At 32.8% G+C, this 14,852-nt stretch overlaps 3 protein-coding genes and 1 non-coding gene across 4 annotated transcripts; 2 read left to right on the top strand and 2 right to left on the bottom strand.

The window, feature by feature from the left end:
- Positions 1 to 1,731: 1,731 nt before the first annotated feature.
- LOC123916971 (TLD domain-containing protein 2) lies at positions 1,732 to 5,474 on the bottom strand. The gene is made up of 8 exons (XM_045968567.1): positions 4,813 to 5,474; positions 4,204 to 4,703; positions 4,034 to 4,106; positions 3,216 to 3,296; positions 3,045 to 3,108; positions 2,590 to 2,677; positions 2,371 to 2,455; positions 1,732 to 2,199 (listed from the first exon to the last, which is right to left on the bottom strand). Exons 1-8 carry the CDS (start codon positions 4,936 to 4,938, stop codon positions 2,116 to 2,118), a joined length of 1,101 nt encoding a protein of 366 aa, XP_045824523.1. The 5' UTR covers positions 4,939 to 5,474; the 3' UTR covers positions 1,732 to 2,115.
- On the top strand, positions 5,373 to 5,445 carry TRNAR-ACG. The gene has a single exon. It is a non-coding gene; the product is annotated as a tRNA-Arg (tRNA).
- A 1,843-nt stretch (positions 5,475 to 7,317) lies between the features above and the next one.
- LOC123916970 (annexin D2) lies at positions 7,318 to 9,982 on the top strand. The gene is made up of 5 exons (XM_045968566.1): positions 7,318 to 7,562; positions 8,193 to 8,338; positions 8,545 to 8,757; positions 9,019 to 9,231; positions 9,431 to 9,982. Exons 1-5 carry the CDS (start codon positions 7,487 to 7,489, stop codon positions 9,722 to 9,724), a joined length of 942 nt encoding a protein of 313 aa, XP_045824522.1. The 5' UTR covers positions 7,318 to 7,486; the 3' UTR covers positions 9,725 to 9,982.
- Positions 9,983 to 10,253: 271 nt separating this feature from the next.
- LOC123916969 lies at positions 10,254 to 13,014 on the bottom strand. The gene is made up of 5 exons (XM_045968565.1): positions 12,618 to 13,014; positions 12,451 to 12,524; positions 11,702 to 11,909; positions 11,304 to 11,564; positions 10,254 to 10,931 (listed from the first exon to the last, which is right to left on the bottom strand). Exons 1-5 carry the CDS (start codon positions 12,672 to 12,674, stop codon positions 10,506 to 10,508), a joined length of 1,026 nt encoding a protein of 341 aa, XP_045824521.1. The 5' UTR covers positions 12,675 to 13,014; the 3' UTR covers positions 10,254 to 10,505.
- Positions 13,015 to 14,852: the final 1,838 nt, after the last annotated feature.

Raw genomic sequence — 14,852 nt, 5'->3', positions numbered from 1 at the left:
TGGCAATTTTGTTTTTTTCCATGCTGTAATTTTGGCATTTTTATTTTGGTTATTATGTAGTTAATAGATTAATATTTCATTAAATATCTATCACATTATTATCATTTGTAAGTTTTAATTGATTTGGACTACTATTTTAGATGGATTGTGAGTTTGCAAGGGCTAAATCAGAGTTTTTTTTTTACAAAAACCGAAATAAAGTGGATATTTGCATGGACCGATCAAATATTTAAGTTTTAAAAAAATTTATTTTTGTTTGGAAATACACATTTGAGCGGAAAAGTGGTGTACGTCCAACGGGCTTTTAGAGGGTGAAAAGTTTTTTCGAAATATTGTGTTGATGATCGAAGGGGAGTGACGAGGTCAGTGTGTTTCTTTTCTTTTTTCTGTTTTTTTTTTTTTTTTGTTATAGGTCGATGTGTTTCAATTGTGGACATTTACTTGTTATGAGCTTTGAGTATCGTTTCAATAAGTATTCAAATTAGTTCAATCTTGCTATCTATATAACTTTTGGGATCTTTGCGGGGATTAGATCTTGAGCAATTAATTCTTCCATGAGTGTGACCAAATTAGGTGTCCAAATAGTTGAGTCCATATAAGTATTTTTCTTAGATCTTTTGTACTTGATGTAACTAGTTGGATAATAGTTAATTTCTTGATTTTTTTTTAATGATATTGTCTTTGTTCTTAAAATAGTTGATCTTCTATCTAGAATAATTGGTGGTTTGTTTCACTTTGCAATGTTTGTTTATAGGCTCTTATACAACGTGTGGGCGAATAGACTGGAAAATGGTCATATCTAAATGTTTCTCTATTGTTAGTTTACTTTTTCTCTGGAGTGTTTCATCCTGGATATCGTTGTAAGTTGTAACGTCCATAGAGTTTATCAGTTTCTTAAAGGGCAAGACAAACTACATGTTGAATGATTTTGCCCTCAAAGTTATGGTGTGGAGTGGATTGAGATGAATCGAGAGCTATTATGTTGCATGTGGGATTTGGTGACATGAGTGATGGATTATGCTTTGTGTGGAGACAACCAAATATTTCGGGAGCATTAGTCAAGAGCTAATTGAACTTATTCATTTAAAAAATGATGTAGAGAATAACGAAAAATGTGACCTTGTTGACATGACATGTTAAGTGAGATGTTGGTGGGATCAGAATTCCCTGACTTTGACGCAAGAAAGGCATGATACCGGCCAAATTGGTGGGATCAGAATTCCCTGACTTTGAGGAGCTGAGTTTTAGTTCCTGATTTTCCTTATATGATTCATTTAACATTTTTTTGAAAAGGAAACAAATTGGGTTCCATTTGTAATGGTTTTATCAGAGGGAAGAATTTGGGAAATGCAGAGGAGATGAAACAGTTGAATGAATCTAAAAACTTCACAACACTCTTTGAAAGTTTTGCAACTCACAAGATCCTTGGTTTGTGTGTGAAGGAACAATTGTCGACAGAGGGTCTGCTACTTTGATTGAGTTGGTATCAGTTCAACGGAGCAGATGTCGCAAACAGTAGGGCAAATCGGAGGTGAGAACGACACAAGGGCAGGATGTCACTAGAGAGGCCACGAGTGAGTTCATCACTTCTTTTTTGTTCAGATTGTTTTAACTTTAACAATCAGGCAGCATAAATATGTTTTTTATTTCTCAATTTCTTTTGTATCCGAATCGGGAAGAATTCGTGTGCTTGTTTAGGGATATAATTTTTTGTATGACTTGAATCAAAAATTGGAAAACACTCTCTAACAGATTCTCTAGTTCTCTTAACACACTCTATCATATGAGTCTCATAGAATGGTGTGGTTATCCTTTGTTTTCCTTTAGCTGTTTAACCGAACATATACATTTACTCCAATTCTTATTCTACACAAAATAGGCCATTTTGTAATGGGTATGAGCTCTGTATATACATATAGCATTGCAAATATTTACAAGCATGTAGTTACATGGTGATATAATAAGGGTGGATTCATACAAACTTTTGCATCACATTGTCTATCAACTCTGCATCGCTTACTCTCCGAAAATGTCAGGTTTGTGGCTCAGCATGACCATTCAGTAAAATGCAAACTGCAAGGCTTTGATTAACATCTGATTCATGCTCAGAGATATTTACCAGCGACAGATCCCAGGTGTCTCTGTTCTGCTCAATTTCAATATTTCTTCATACTTTGAAGGAAATACAAAGCCCCACAACTGCATGGAGGAAAAGATCATTTACTAATTAGTATTTTCTTTTTTAAAAGTTTTAAATGTTTCATTGATATGGAGGGAAAAAATGAGCTGCAACAAATTGATAAAAATGGGGGAGGGGAGGGGAAGGTTAGGAGGTTCGGGTGACTGTGAGTGAGGGAGCTTTATGCACACCTCTACTTCCTTCACTTGAAATTCTGGTGTGTGTGCTAAGCAAGGATTGCCATAAGTTTCGGAGACGGAACTTGACCCGTTCAATCTTGAGTAGATATGTCAAAAAATTTAAACAAAAAATTAATAATCAGGCCAATGATATTATAGAGGGAAGGGTATAATTTGTTTGATGAAATAGGGTGAAAAAAAAGATAGCATATGTAAGTACAAAGTTCTTACAAATCACCCTCCAAATAAAGAGCGAAATGACCTCCCCCACCAATCGCTAGAAAGTCAGTGGTACAAAGTGTGAAGTAACGGTTTACTCCTGCAATATTGTGGTTCGTTCAGTATAGCTAATCAAGAGAAGAGAAACAGCATAAGAACTCCAAACATACGTTTCTAAAATGTGCACGACATAACCCGTGAGGATACCATGTCATTAAAATTGATGATTTTCCATTACAACAAATCAACTTTGTATAAATTCGCTCCTCACTCACATAGTTTTGTAAAAGGAAAATTAAAACCTTCATTTAGTAATTTAGTCATTTAACTAACACATATTTGTTATTAATAGACAGCACAAATTAATTAATTATTATATCATATTATATAAAGAAAACAGGGTATAACTATGACAACAGAAGAAAGATAAAGAATAGAATGTTCAGACTTAATTAAAAAATAGATACCTGTTGGACGATATATGACAGGATGACCAGAGATGTTTGTGAAAACAAATGTACTGTTTGTTCCCTGTACAAAATTTACATCAATAAGATTAAATAAAAGTTAAAATTAACACTGCCACAAAGTGAATAAGGCAATAGCATTAGCATCATAGTACAAACAAAAAATCTGACCTGGTATTTTCTCTTGGTGGATGGTCGAAGGGGTGCTTCAACCAAGCTACCAAACACTGCTCCTTTTCGGTCTCCAACAACCTGGAACAGAATAGCTAACAATACATTAAGGACCAACCCCTGAATGCAGAGTGTAGAACTCAGTCTTGCTGAACAAAGGACACAATATGCATTTATCTTTGCAGATTAAAATTGGACAATAACATAAGCTTGTAAACATGGGACTTCAACGCATAGGCTCGTTAAACTCTTTGATACTATTAATTACTATGTCATGACTCTGAATCAAAATATGCTATGCCATCAATGAAGAGGAGTATTGCAAAAGCTGGGATCAATGATAGATTGAGGCATTCAGCCGTACGAAGTCAATAATGTCATGAATATGGAATGGAAACAGAAGTGATTAAATCACTGTAAACCAACATGGTCTGAAATTATTAATAGGTCTCGTTGAAATACTCTTTGCATAACAGTAATATGTGGAATTTGTTTTTTTCATTTATAGCTCAATTCTAAGTCGAACAAAATTCTATTTAGGAACCCAGACAGAAATCATATGCCACTATCCATAGGTTCAATAAAATTCAATTTGCTTCCACCACCAAACCCAATAGCTGTTTCTTAGCTTCTGGCAAATTCGAATCAACAAAAGCTTCGTCTTGATTGAAATATGCACCTAATGTCAGTTGGTTAGTAAATAAACACTAGCTAAAGTATGAAATATGCACCTCATGTCAGTCAACATGCAGAACAGACATAGATAAGTCATAAACAAAACACGAGTTTATGCATGCTGGAGGGCTGTGAAATTGTACCAGCAAACTTGGTCCAGGCAAAAGCAAGCTTCTCCGGTAAAGAGTTGAAAGTGATATCCCATGTTTCCATGTGCTGCAAAGAAGAATATCAATCAAATCAACAAGACTTCAAAACTTCAACACACAACAACATAATCTTATGCCAGCATTAAACCTTAATGCAAAACTACCTGTACAACATCAACCATTTCCTCCCATGAATAAGACTCGGAAGTGAATCATAAACCGCATTCCTCAAACTATTCGAAATCAACATCGAAGGCTCCGAAATTTCCGGCAAACGATCAACCAAATCCACACTCGGAACCTCTTTCAACTTCTGAATACTCTTCATCTCAACACCACACTCATCCGACTCAAAATTATCCCTACCACGATTCCCACTTCGAAATCCACCCATTCTAGCAACCACATAAATAGCTTTACCAATTGATTGTTTACCCTTAGATAACAATCCCTTCTTCACAACTAAATTTTCATTCATTTCATCATCAATATCATCACCTACTACACTCACATCATCATCATCATCATTTCCATCATTATCTCTAGAATCCGAAGTTGAAGACAAAAATGAATACAAAAATGCAGTAAACGACGACGTATCAGGTCCATTAGCATCAACCTCTAACTCACTTTCATTTAATTCATCATCAACCCTCTCTTCTTCCTTAACAATAATATAATAATATAAACAAAGCAATAGTTAGAAAATAGAAAATAGAAAGTATAGAATAAAAATTTATGCGATTGAATTGAATAATTTATAGAGAACTTACGGAAGAAGAAAGAGAGGGTTTGTTGTTGTTGTTATGGTCAGAAATAGGGTTGAGAAGAACAGTGGTTAGATCCGAAACAAGGTGGACTGCTTTGCTCCGAAACGATTGCGTTTTATTTTGACCCATTTTTTTTTCTTTCAATTCCTATTTTTGGAATTCATCAAATCAAAGCAATTTCCACCGTTTAATTTGTCAATAATAATAATAATAATAACAATGATACTTTGATTCCTATATTCTATCACGGTTCACCGGTGAAGTTGATAATCATAATCTATTTACATAATCATAATTTGTAAGAGGAAAAAAAGAAGGTGGTGGAAAATAGATTATAATAATAAGAGCTTTTTGTTGCTGCCGGTGTAGAAGCGCTTTCCGGTTGTTGAGTCACCAAACTTTTGTTCTATCCGCTGACGCTTTCCCGAGTTATCGGTCACTCGGCGGCAAAAGTTGCATTGCAAAAGAAACAAACAGCTCAACTAAATGCAAAGTAATAATATTCTTACTTACAGATTTACAGTATATTTAATACTGTGTATTTTACGACTAGTATCAACAAGGACTTCATGGCCCAATGGATAAGGCGCTGGTCTACGGAACCAGAGATTCTGGGTTCGATCCCCAGTGAAGTCGTTTTTTCATTTTTTACTAACATCACAATTCGTCTGCTTTTTTCCGTTTTTGTTTCTTATGATCAAAATAATGCTAGCTTACTTACTTTATTCTGAGTACGTTACAAGTCAAAGGATACTCAATTAATCTAATGATTAAAATTTTATATTTTTAAGGTATTGTTTCTACCCTTGTTTCTTATGATCAAAATAATTTTTAAGGTCGGGTGTAATTTGACCTGATGGCCACCATTGTATAACAAAAACATTAAGGTAAAAAAATAATTTTGTAGCTTCATTGAATAAAACATATATCTTGACCATAAATACAGTGTTAGAGGTTCGAACTCTGACTCATATATATTGTAATATTCTTATCAACTGAGTTAAGTTTCTAAAGACAAAAAATTTATACAGATAGTAATACATATTATTTAATTATTTTAAAATTATATATTCACTTGTTCTTTTATTTTTCGGAATGTACCCAATTTTTGTATTTAAAATCTTGTGACCAAATAAGAATTTCACTCTATTTAAGTTTTATTTTTTATTAAGTAGCTTTATTTTATTTTTTTAGGTCAAGTAGCTTAATGTTAGACTCACACGATTTAAACGTGGATAAATGAAATTTTTTTTGAAGCTTTAACATCGATCCTCTAAACAATGTTCTTGGTATCTATCAATTGATCTACTTATGTGACAACTTCATCTAAGTTGTATTTATCAAAAGTTATATATATATATATATATATATATATATATATATATATATATATATATATATATATATATATATATATATATATATATATATATATATATTAAATCTTTTAAGTTTTTAGGTAACAAATATGTCATTTAAGTTTCTAATGGGTTGCATCCCTACCCTTTCACTTAATCATCTCCAACATATCTCTTTTTTTTTCATCAAAACATTCACTATGGTGAAAATTAACGTTAATGATCACAATGCAATAAGATAACAGAAGGTAACTAAAAAGATAATGTTACATCAAGTTAGAAATAGAAATCTCTAGCTAAAAAACTTAAAAACCTAAGAGCATCTCTAATGGGTCATACTATTTTAGGTATCATACATTACTAACAAGTGGTCCTTATGATCTCATGTAATACTTATGCAACTCGTACATATTTTTCTCCAATGGTGATATGACTTTGGGTATTATTAACAACTGATCATTCTATATTTATTTTCTTTAACTTTAATTGATAATACACTATATTAAATAAGACAAATTTTATGGTACATCTGATAATTTCTGATGTACCGGTACATTATGTTATTAAATTAATAGATAAATGAATATTTTTTAAAGGAAATCATTTTTCTTATAATTAAAATAATTACAGTAACTAAATATTACTCATTAAAACTGTCAAAAATATAAAATTCAATATTTTTAAATTTGTATTCATCATAATACTAAATATTTTTTTCTAAAAAAATATTAGAAAAATTATTGTGATGCTTATAAAAAAAATTGTGTTTTTTCTTGTGATATTATTATTTCTAAAATCCAATAATCGGTTAATAATTTTTTAATTCATAAAAATAATTATTAATTTATCAATTTACTAAGTTAATGTACCGGTACATTCGAATTCGAACGTACCGTAGAAGCTCCCATTAAATAAAGTATGTATCATCAATTTTGATACTCTTTTATACCACGCCATAGAACTTTAATAAAAACAAATAAGGTATGGATCATTAGCCCATGAAACTCTCTAAACTACCTAAAAAATGTAAGTAACTTAATCATCAATACAAGAGCGAAAATTTTTGTCAAAAAAAAAAAATAAAATACAAGAGCGAAAATTAAATTTCCTTGATACAAATACAATTGATCTATTTTTTAAGTACCAAACCGAAATTATAGGAATAGGAATCGTTTTTTAATCTTAAAATGATTTTTTTTGCCTTGAAAGTAAACTAGGAAGACCCCTAATCATCGGCATGTCCTTGTATAAATGATTGATCTCTCATTTGCTTTCAGTATTCAACATCACATTCTACATCCATCGATCGTGAAAATACAATGGCCTCATTGAAGATCCCCGCTCAGGTTCCTTCTCCATCAGATGATAGTGAACAATTGCGAAAAGCTTTTCAAGGTCAACCATCACTCATCCATTTTTTTCATTTCATCATCAATCTGTTTCATTTTTCTCGATCTATCTCGTTTGGCGCGTTCATGATCTGATCATACATACAGATTTCATCATATATTGTACTTATGCTTATAGCTCTAAAACTGTTAATTAGATCATGTATTAATCAATCAAATGCATAATGCATTACACTTTTGTGTTATGTGTTTGGTTTATACATTCTGTTAGTCATTTCTAGCTGATCATTGTTAATCCGATCCGATTGTGTATTTATACATTCATTTTTGTGTTACATGTGCGCGTTTCAAAATATATTTAAAGAAAATATATTTTGAAACGAGCATAACACGTAAATGCACTAATAATCCAATTGTGTAACGAGAGATAAAATTTTGATTTTATTTAGGAGTATTTTCTTTCTTTCTTTTGTGTATGTTTGATCTATTTACATCAAAATAATGATCGCAATTAATCATATAATATAATCACATATTGTATAATTGAAGTTGTGAATTAATAAGCATTGTTCAAACAAGGGAAGATACTTTCTTCATTTTGTTTCCTTATGGCATGAGTCAGGGCTTTTTTTATTGCTGTTCATCGTGTTGTTGTGTCGGGGACATATTTTTGCAGGGTGGGGAACGAATGAAGGCTTGATTATATCAATCCTAGCTCATAGAAATGCAGCTCAGCGTAAGTTGATTCGCGAAACTTATGCACAAACCCATGGAGAAGATCTTCTTAAAGATTTGGACAAAGAACTTTCAAGTGATTTTGAGGTTAGATTAAAACTTTTAATATTTGGCTTCTTTATGTGAAACTCAATTTGACTCCTTTTTCATATGTATTTCATTTTCACTATCAAGTTGTCAACTTTTGAATTTGTACTTAATTTCAGAGTTTTATATGGATAATAACCATGACTAAGGGAAATATATGAAGTTAATTCTCTGTCTAATAATGTTTGATGTTTTTAATATAACAGAAAGTTGTGCTGTTGTGGACATTGGATCCTGCTGAGCGTGATGCCTTTTTAGCTAATCAAGCAACTAAGACTTCAGGCAATTCGATCATAGCGGAAATTGCTTCCACAAGATCTTCACTCGACCTTCTTAAGGCAAAGCAAGCTTACCATGCCCGTTTCAAAAAGTCTCTTGAAGAAGATGTTGCCCAACATACTTCTGGTGACATCCGCAGGGTAAAGCCTTAAACTAGTTAGTTTTTTGAATCTTGATAGAGAAGAGCTGCATGTTCTTACACAATATTTAGATTATAATGCCTCTCTTTTATTTCTTTTGTCAATCAAAATCTTCCAAAATTTATGAGGTGTAAATTTTTTCAACTCCAAGGAAAACTTTTATTTAGTAGAAGTATGTCTTTTCATTATTATTCTACATCTGGATCGAACAGTTTTCTCCCTATTATCTGATGAAACATTGTTTCTGATTTTTCATAAAAGCTTTTGGTTCCTCTTGTGGGCATATTGCGTTATGAGGGGGATGAGGTGAACATGACCTTGGCAAAATCTGAAGCTAAAGTGCTTCATGAGAAGATTGCTGAGAAGGCTTACAATGATGAGGACCTGATTAGGATTGTAACAACAAGAAGTAAAGCACAGTTAAATGCAACTTTGAACCACTATAACAATGACTTTGGGAATGACATAGACAAGGTATGGATGTTTTGTTCATTTATGAATGTCGTTGTTCACTTTAAGAAACATGATTTCAATCAATAATCATATTTTAGAAACAATTACCTTTCAATGGATTATATTTTGGTTCGTTACTTCAATGAAACAGTTATATTTAAGTAATTATAAGATTACGCCGTGGCATGTAGTAGAACTGACAATAAGCTTCTGGCTGCAGGATCTGGAAAATGGTTCTGAAGATCAATATCTGAAAATATTGAGGGCAGCAATTAAGGGCTTGACCTACCCTGAGAAATATTTTGAGGAACTCTTACGGTTGGCTTTAAACAAGATGGGAACTGATGAAAATGCCCTTACTAGAGTGGTGTCAACTAGAGCTGAGGTTGATTTGCAGCGAATTGCAGAGGAATACCAAAAAAGAAACAGTGTTCCTCTGGACCGTGCAATTGACAACGACACTTCTGGTGACTATCAGAAAATTCTTGTGGCACTGTTGGGACGTGATGAGTAGAGTTCTTACTCTGTCTAGTAGTCATGAGATGGCTGTTTAGCCTATCTGCTTTCCCTTCATCATCAGCTTGATTTTGTTGTGGATCTCTGGATAGCTGGATAGTTTACAGAATTTGATGACTTTGTTGGTAACATGGTTGTGAGATGTATGAGTTATCCCAGTGGCTTTAAATAATACAGTATGTTTTGAATATGGTCTGAAATTCAAAACAGAACTTTGCCTCCTTAAATAAAGATACATAATTATCTTATTTCTGAATTATTTATATTTCCTACAGCCATGAGCATATGTTCTTGGAACACCAGCCAGCCTTTGGGATAAAACGTAAACCAGGCAACTATGGAAATTAACTTCTCAACAATATTTTTCTTATTATATCATTAATTCATCTCATATAAAGCAAAACGCAGATGTAGTAATTATCATAAGCAATAAGAAATTAATAATTTTTTATGGCGATTCAAAAAGCAAAACAATTTTTTTTATGGTTTTGTATATCAAAATAAATAACCATTTGCACCCATTATGGTAACACAAACTAGTTACACTTGCATCACTATACAATGCCAACAATAAAGAAAATCTTAACAAATTTTTCATGGTTGTGTATATCAAAATAAATAACCACTTGCACCCATTATGGTAACACAAGCTACTTACACTGCATCACTATAAAATGCCAACAATCCAACAAACTGATCCCGATCCTTCTGATCAAAACACGGGAGTTCAGAGGAATTCGTAATACCTATACAGATTGGCGGAAAATTGAAAATAAAGTTTAATCCAGGACAATGCTGCTTGCTCCACCAGGAGGTCTGCGGGCACCTAATATTCTGTCTCTATTTTCTGCCTTCCCATCAGCAAATATGTTACTTCCTCCACCAGCATGTCTGCGGGCACCTAGTAAACGGTCTCTGTTTTCTGCTTTTCCATCAGAAAATATGTTGCTTCCGCCACCAGCGTGTCTGCGACCACCTAGTAAACGGTCTCTGTTTTCTGCCTTTCCGTCAGCAAATATGTCATTGCCAGCCATTTCTCTAAGTTTAGCCACCATGTTTGGACGCTTTTCCACTGATCCTGGAGTAACATCTCCCTTAAAAATATTATTGCCTGTCAGGTCTGCAAACTTCTGGTCATGTAATTTCCTTGAGGTCTTCTGAACTGATTCTTCACCAAACATGCCATTACTTCGGACACCAGCAGCCTAAAAAAAGGGATAAAAAGGGATGAAACTAAGATCAAAATGTAATAAAAGGCAGATGAAAGAACACAAGATAACAGTATTGTTTTGGTGAGGGAACAAACATTATGATATAAAATATCTTAATATTCCTGGACCAAGTAAGTGGTAGTGGTATTCATCAAGAGCTGCAACTGTATGTCTAATTCTATTACAATCCTTGGGGTTATATTTTCACATGATTATAGGCAAATTAATCAGCATTTGAATTTTCCCTTCAGGAAAGCATAAGGTGACATTGTGGACCTATTTCATCCCTATGAACAACTACATATATGTTATAGGGAGGGATAGATAAGACGATGTAACTGATTTTAATGCCAAGAAGACACTTACATTAGAAACTTTTGAATCCAAAGTGCCTGCAGCAGCCAACGAACGAGGCACAATTTCATTAGGAGGTCCAAATATATCATTTCCGCCGATCTCCTTGGTCTTGGAACTTGACATCAGTTTCTTACTATTTGTGCCTGGTTCATTTTGAAATGTTCCACCAAGTTCACGCTGCTTTGCTGCCTCAGGTAACGATATTGGCTTCTTAGGAGAAATGTTTTCTTCGGTGTTAAATGATATCTGACTAATTCCATTCATTGCTTGCTGAGATCCATATCAGGGAATAAAAGAAGAAGACTGTTATCACTAATTCACAATGTAGTTGATATTTGTGAAACACTCACATTAATACAGTCAAATCTCATATTTTCTTCCAAAAACAAGGCAATCATTTAGTATACCTGATAAACGCGTATGCTTGTTCTGTCTTTAGAATTTGCATCATTGACTTCTGATGTGGTATCCTCAGCATTTGCCGAAAATATACCACTGTCTTTAGAATTTGCAGCATTGGACTTGGCTTCTGTTGTGGTGGTATCCTCAGCATTTGACGAAACTTTACCATTTCCAGTCGCCTCTTTTGTTCTACGATACCCTGAGCTTGGTTTCCTAAGTAACACGCATGGAAGGATATTCTTTACAACAAGAAAAACTTATAAAGCAAAATCATATAAAAAAAGAAAGAAAAACATCGGAGAAAGACATCAAAATCCACAGAGGACAGTCGATATAAAATTTTGCTTAGAAAAATTTACAGTTAGGGTAAACTGAAACTCCATTTCCAGCTTAGAAGAAGTTTCCAATTGTTCATCATAACAAATTTTGCTAAAATTCAACAAGTAAATGCAGGAGACTAATGATTGACTTCTTCTGAACAAGTTCACATTAAAAATAAGGAAAAAAAATTCAAATAAATAACCTAATTGAAAACCAAATGCAGTGTGTTTCCAAAATTGGCAAAACAGATCAACAAAAAACAAAAACAAAATCAAAATCAAAATCAAATAGCAGCCAAAGAAACACAATCGGATCATAATTCCAAGCAATAATAAAGAAAAATTTATCACAAAACCTAAATAGCACTAGATCTGAATTCACATTTCAATATTGCAACAATTTAGGTAAAAAACAAAATTAAATTAAATTTTACCACTTGGCTAAATTCTGTGCTTCATTCTCGCCGACCTTTTTGCCGCGAAGAACATCACCGATATCATCAGAAGGCTGTGAATCCAAAACGAAGAAAATGATTATAAATAAACAGAATCGAAAGATTTTGAACATAAAAATGAAGAAATAGAGTAGAATTGTGGTAACCTGATGAGAGCGGTGGTTAGCAGTAACGGCGGTAACGGAGGAGAATTTTCCGGCCATGTTAAGATACCGGTGGTACAAGTGCGTGAATTTCTGGTAGGTTTCTGCATTATTATTATCTCTGAATGTGATTGTTGTTACTCCGTGCGAGAAATAAAATGGTGTGTGAGTGTGGTGAGAGGGTAATGTTAATCACCAGATTTGAAATTGCGTTTTAACGATAACCAACTATAAACAAATAATCAATAATTATCTTTCTTTGATTTTGATTAATTGATTTTGATTTGGAAAAATAAAAATAAGTCACTGAAATAAACAAAAACTGCTGGAAGAGTTCCTAAAAAATAGAAAGAGGAAAAAAAAAGTTTTTTGCCAACTGGAAATGAATAATGGTTGTCACAGATATTTTTGGTGTACAACTAAAAGTCACAGATATTTTTGGTGTACAACTAAAAGTGTCGTTTTCAATCCTTTATTGTGATTATGACACCACGTTACAGATGAGATAAGGCAGCAAAAATGTGTTACTGTTTGACCAGTGTGATATTTTCAACGGTAAAATAATTTATATTTGAATATATTCATATAAAAATGAAAAATGAGTTGAAAAATAGATTTATTTAATAGCAAAGATCAATTTTAGAGTCCAAAGCTACCATTTTTAACATGAAGCCAAAATTAAATTTGACTAAACAAAATTAAAAATATCATAATCAATTTTACATGTTTAAGATCAATTCTATGGGTTATAGAATTGAAACCAATCAACACCAATGAAAATTGGTTTAAGCGGTAAGAGTTAGATTTATGGCTTATGTGTATCGAGAAAATTCAGTTGAAATAGGATAATTCATCTTGTATGCCCCACAACTTCTCCGATAAAGATTAATCATTGCTAATAACAGTGAAAATTTCGTATCAATATCATTATAGATTCTCTCACTTATAAAGTGTTTAACCTCAACTCTTTCAATCAATCAATTTGAGACTTAACCCACTTCTCGACATTGACAACATATCTCCTTTTCAAAAAAGAAAAAGTCGGATTTGATCTCTAGAATCTTTTATTTGAAAGGTAATCAACCCTCACAAAAAAAAGAAGAAAAAACCAGATTTTCCTGGAGTTGTGTGTTTAGGCCTTGTAAAGAAAAAAAAAAAAAAAGTTAATGACTATTCTTTGAAGTATTTTTTGCTTGGAATGCAGGCTATCGTTTTTTGATTTGTGAATGAATTGGACTATAAGGATGTTCTTGCTACTATGATATATATGATATGATATGATAGGTGCCCTTTACTCAACCTTGAACACTACATCACATTGGGAGGCTTGTGCCTTAAAATTGGTAGTAGTTTTCTTTCGCTCACACCTTGAGGAAGAGTAATTCTTGTTGGCAAAACTTAAAGCCTCCATTGATGATCTCTTGTATTATGGGATGCTTGTCCTTCCAACGTTGCTTCTAGTGGTGTAGTTAGGGTCGTCAGGCATTAATCTCGTTTTTCGTTTTTTTTTCTTAATGATAAAAAATTGACCTTATTCAACTTAAATTAGAATGGTTTAATGTACTTTTGATAAGAGGTTTAAAGTACACTTGCAACTAATGACTTGAACATAAAAATCAATACCTAAATTAAAATACTTGAAAAAGAAATTGAACCTAAATCTAAAAATTGATCTTATGAGGGGAATGTAACCCATGTAAATCAATACCCAAATCCATGTTATGAGATGAATGAATCTCATATGTAAAAATTGATTCCAAAGAGAAATAGAACCATCACGTTGGTAGTGAATTGGACAACAAAGACGGTTAAAATATTGGATTGGAGCTCATGACAGTTTGGCGACCATGAGAGCTTGGAGTTCGAGAAGACGAAGCAACAATTACAATAAAAAAATCAAAAACGAAAATTGTTTGTTGTCTTTCCACCGGTAGTACTGGTTAATAGGTAAAATAATAAAAAAGAAGCGTGACATGGCATCCTATGAGTGGATGTATTTAAGAGAGTGTGTTACTAGCATTCCTCATCTTGATAATAGTATTTGATATCTATCCATGAACAATTAATAAATTGGTGGGTATCTACCTAATTGAGTAGTGATGTTCCACTCTTATAATAATGAAACTATATGCCAATCATTTTCTCTTTGCAAATTGCCAAAAGTTTTTTTTGATTATAACCCAACCATTAAAAAAGGTGCTTTACTTCTTGGTAAGCATAAGTCTATATTTACTTCTA

This window comes from Trifolium pratense, linkage group LG3 (assembly GCF_020283565.1).
Source record: "Trifolium pratense cultivar HEN17-A07 linkage group LG3, ARS_RC_1.1, whole genome shotgun sequence".
NCBI lineage: Eukaryota > Viridiplantae > Streptophyta > Magnoliopsida > Fabales > Fabaceae > Trifolium > Trifolium pratense.
This window is presented reverse-complemented; position numbering and strand designations above follow the sequence as displayed.

Coding starts and splice junctions, on each gene's coding strand:
- LOC123916971 (XM_045968567.1), bottom strand. CDS start 4,938: ATGGGTCAAAATAAAACGCAATCGTTTCGGAGCAAAGCAGTCCACCTT. Junction 4,107..4,203: donor AAATGGTTGATGTTGTACAG/GTAGTTTTGCAT, acceptor TCTTCTTTGCAG/CACATGGAAACATGGGATAT. Junction 2,200..2,370: donor TTCAAGTGAAGGAAGTAGAG/GTGTGCATAAAG, acceptor TCCTCCATGCAG/TTGTGGGGCTTTGTATTTCC.
- LOC123916970 (XM_045968566.1), top strand. CDS start 7,487: ATGGCCTCATTGAAGATCCCCGCTCAGGTTCCTTCTCCATCAGATGAT. Junction 8,339..8,544: donor AACTTTCAAGTGATTTTGAG/GTTAGATTAAAA, acceptor TTAATATAACAG/AAAGTTGTGCTGTTGTGGAC. Junction 8,758..9,018: donor CTTCTGGTGACATCCGCAGG/GTAAAGCCTTAA, acceptor TTTTCATAAAAG/CTTTTGGTTCCTCTTGTGGG.
- LOC123916969 (XM_045968565.1), bottom strand. CDS start 12,674: ATGGCCGGAAAATTCTCCTCCGTTACCGCCGTTACTGCTAACCACCGC. Junction 11,910..12,450: donor GCACAGAATTTAGCCAAGTG/GTAAAATTTAAT, acceptor CGTGTTACTTAG/GAAACCAAGCTCAGGGTATC. Junction 10,932..11,303: donor TGGATTCAAAAGTTTCTAAT/GTAAGTGTCTTC, acceptor CCCTTTTTTTAG/GCTGCTGGTGTCCGAAGTAA.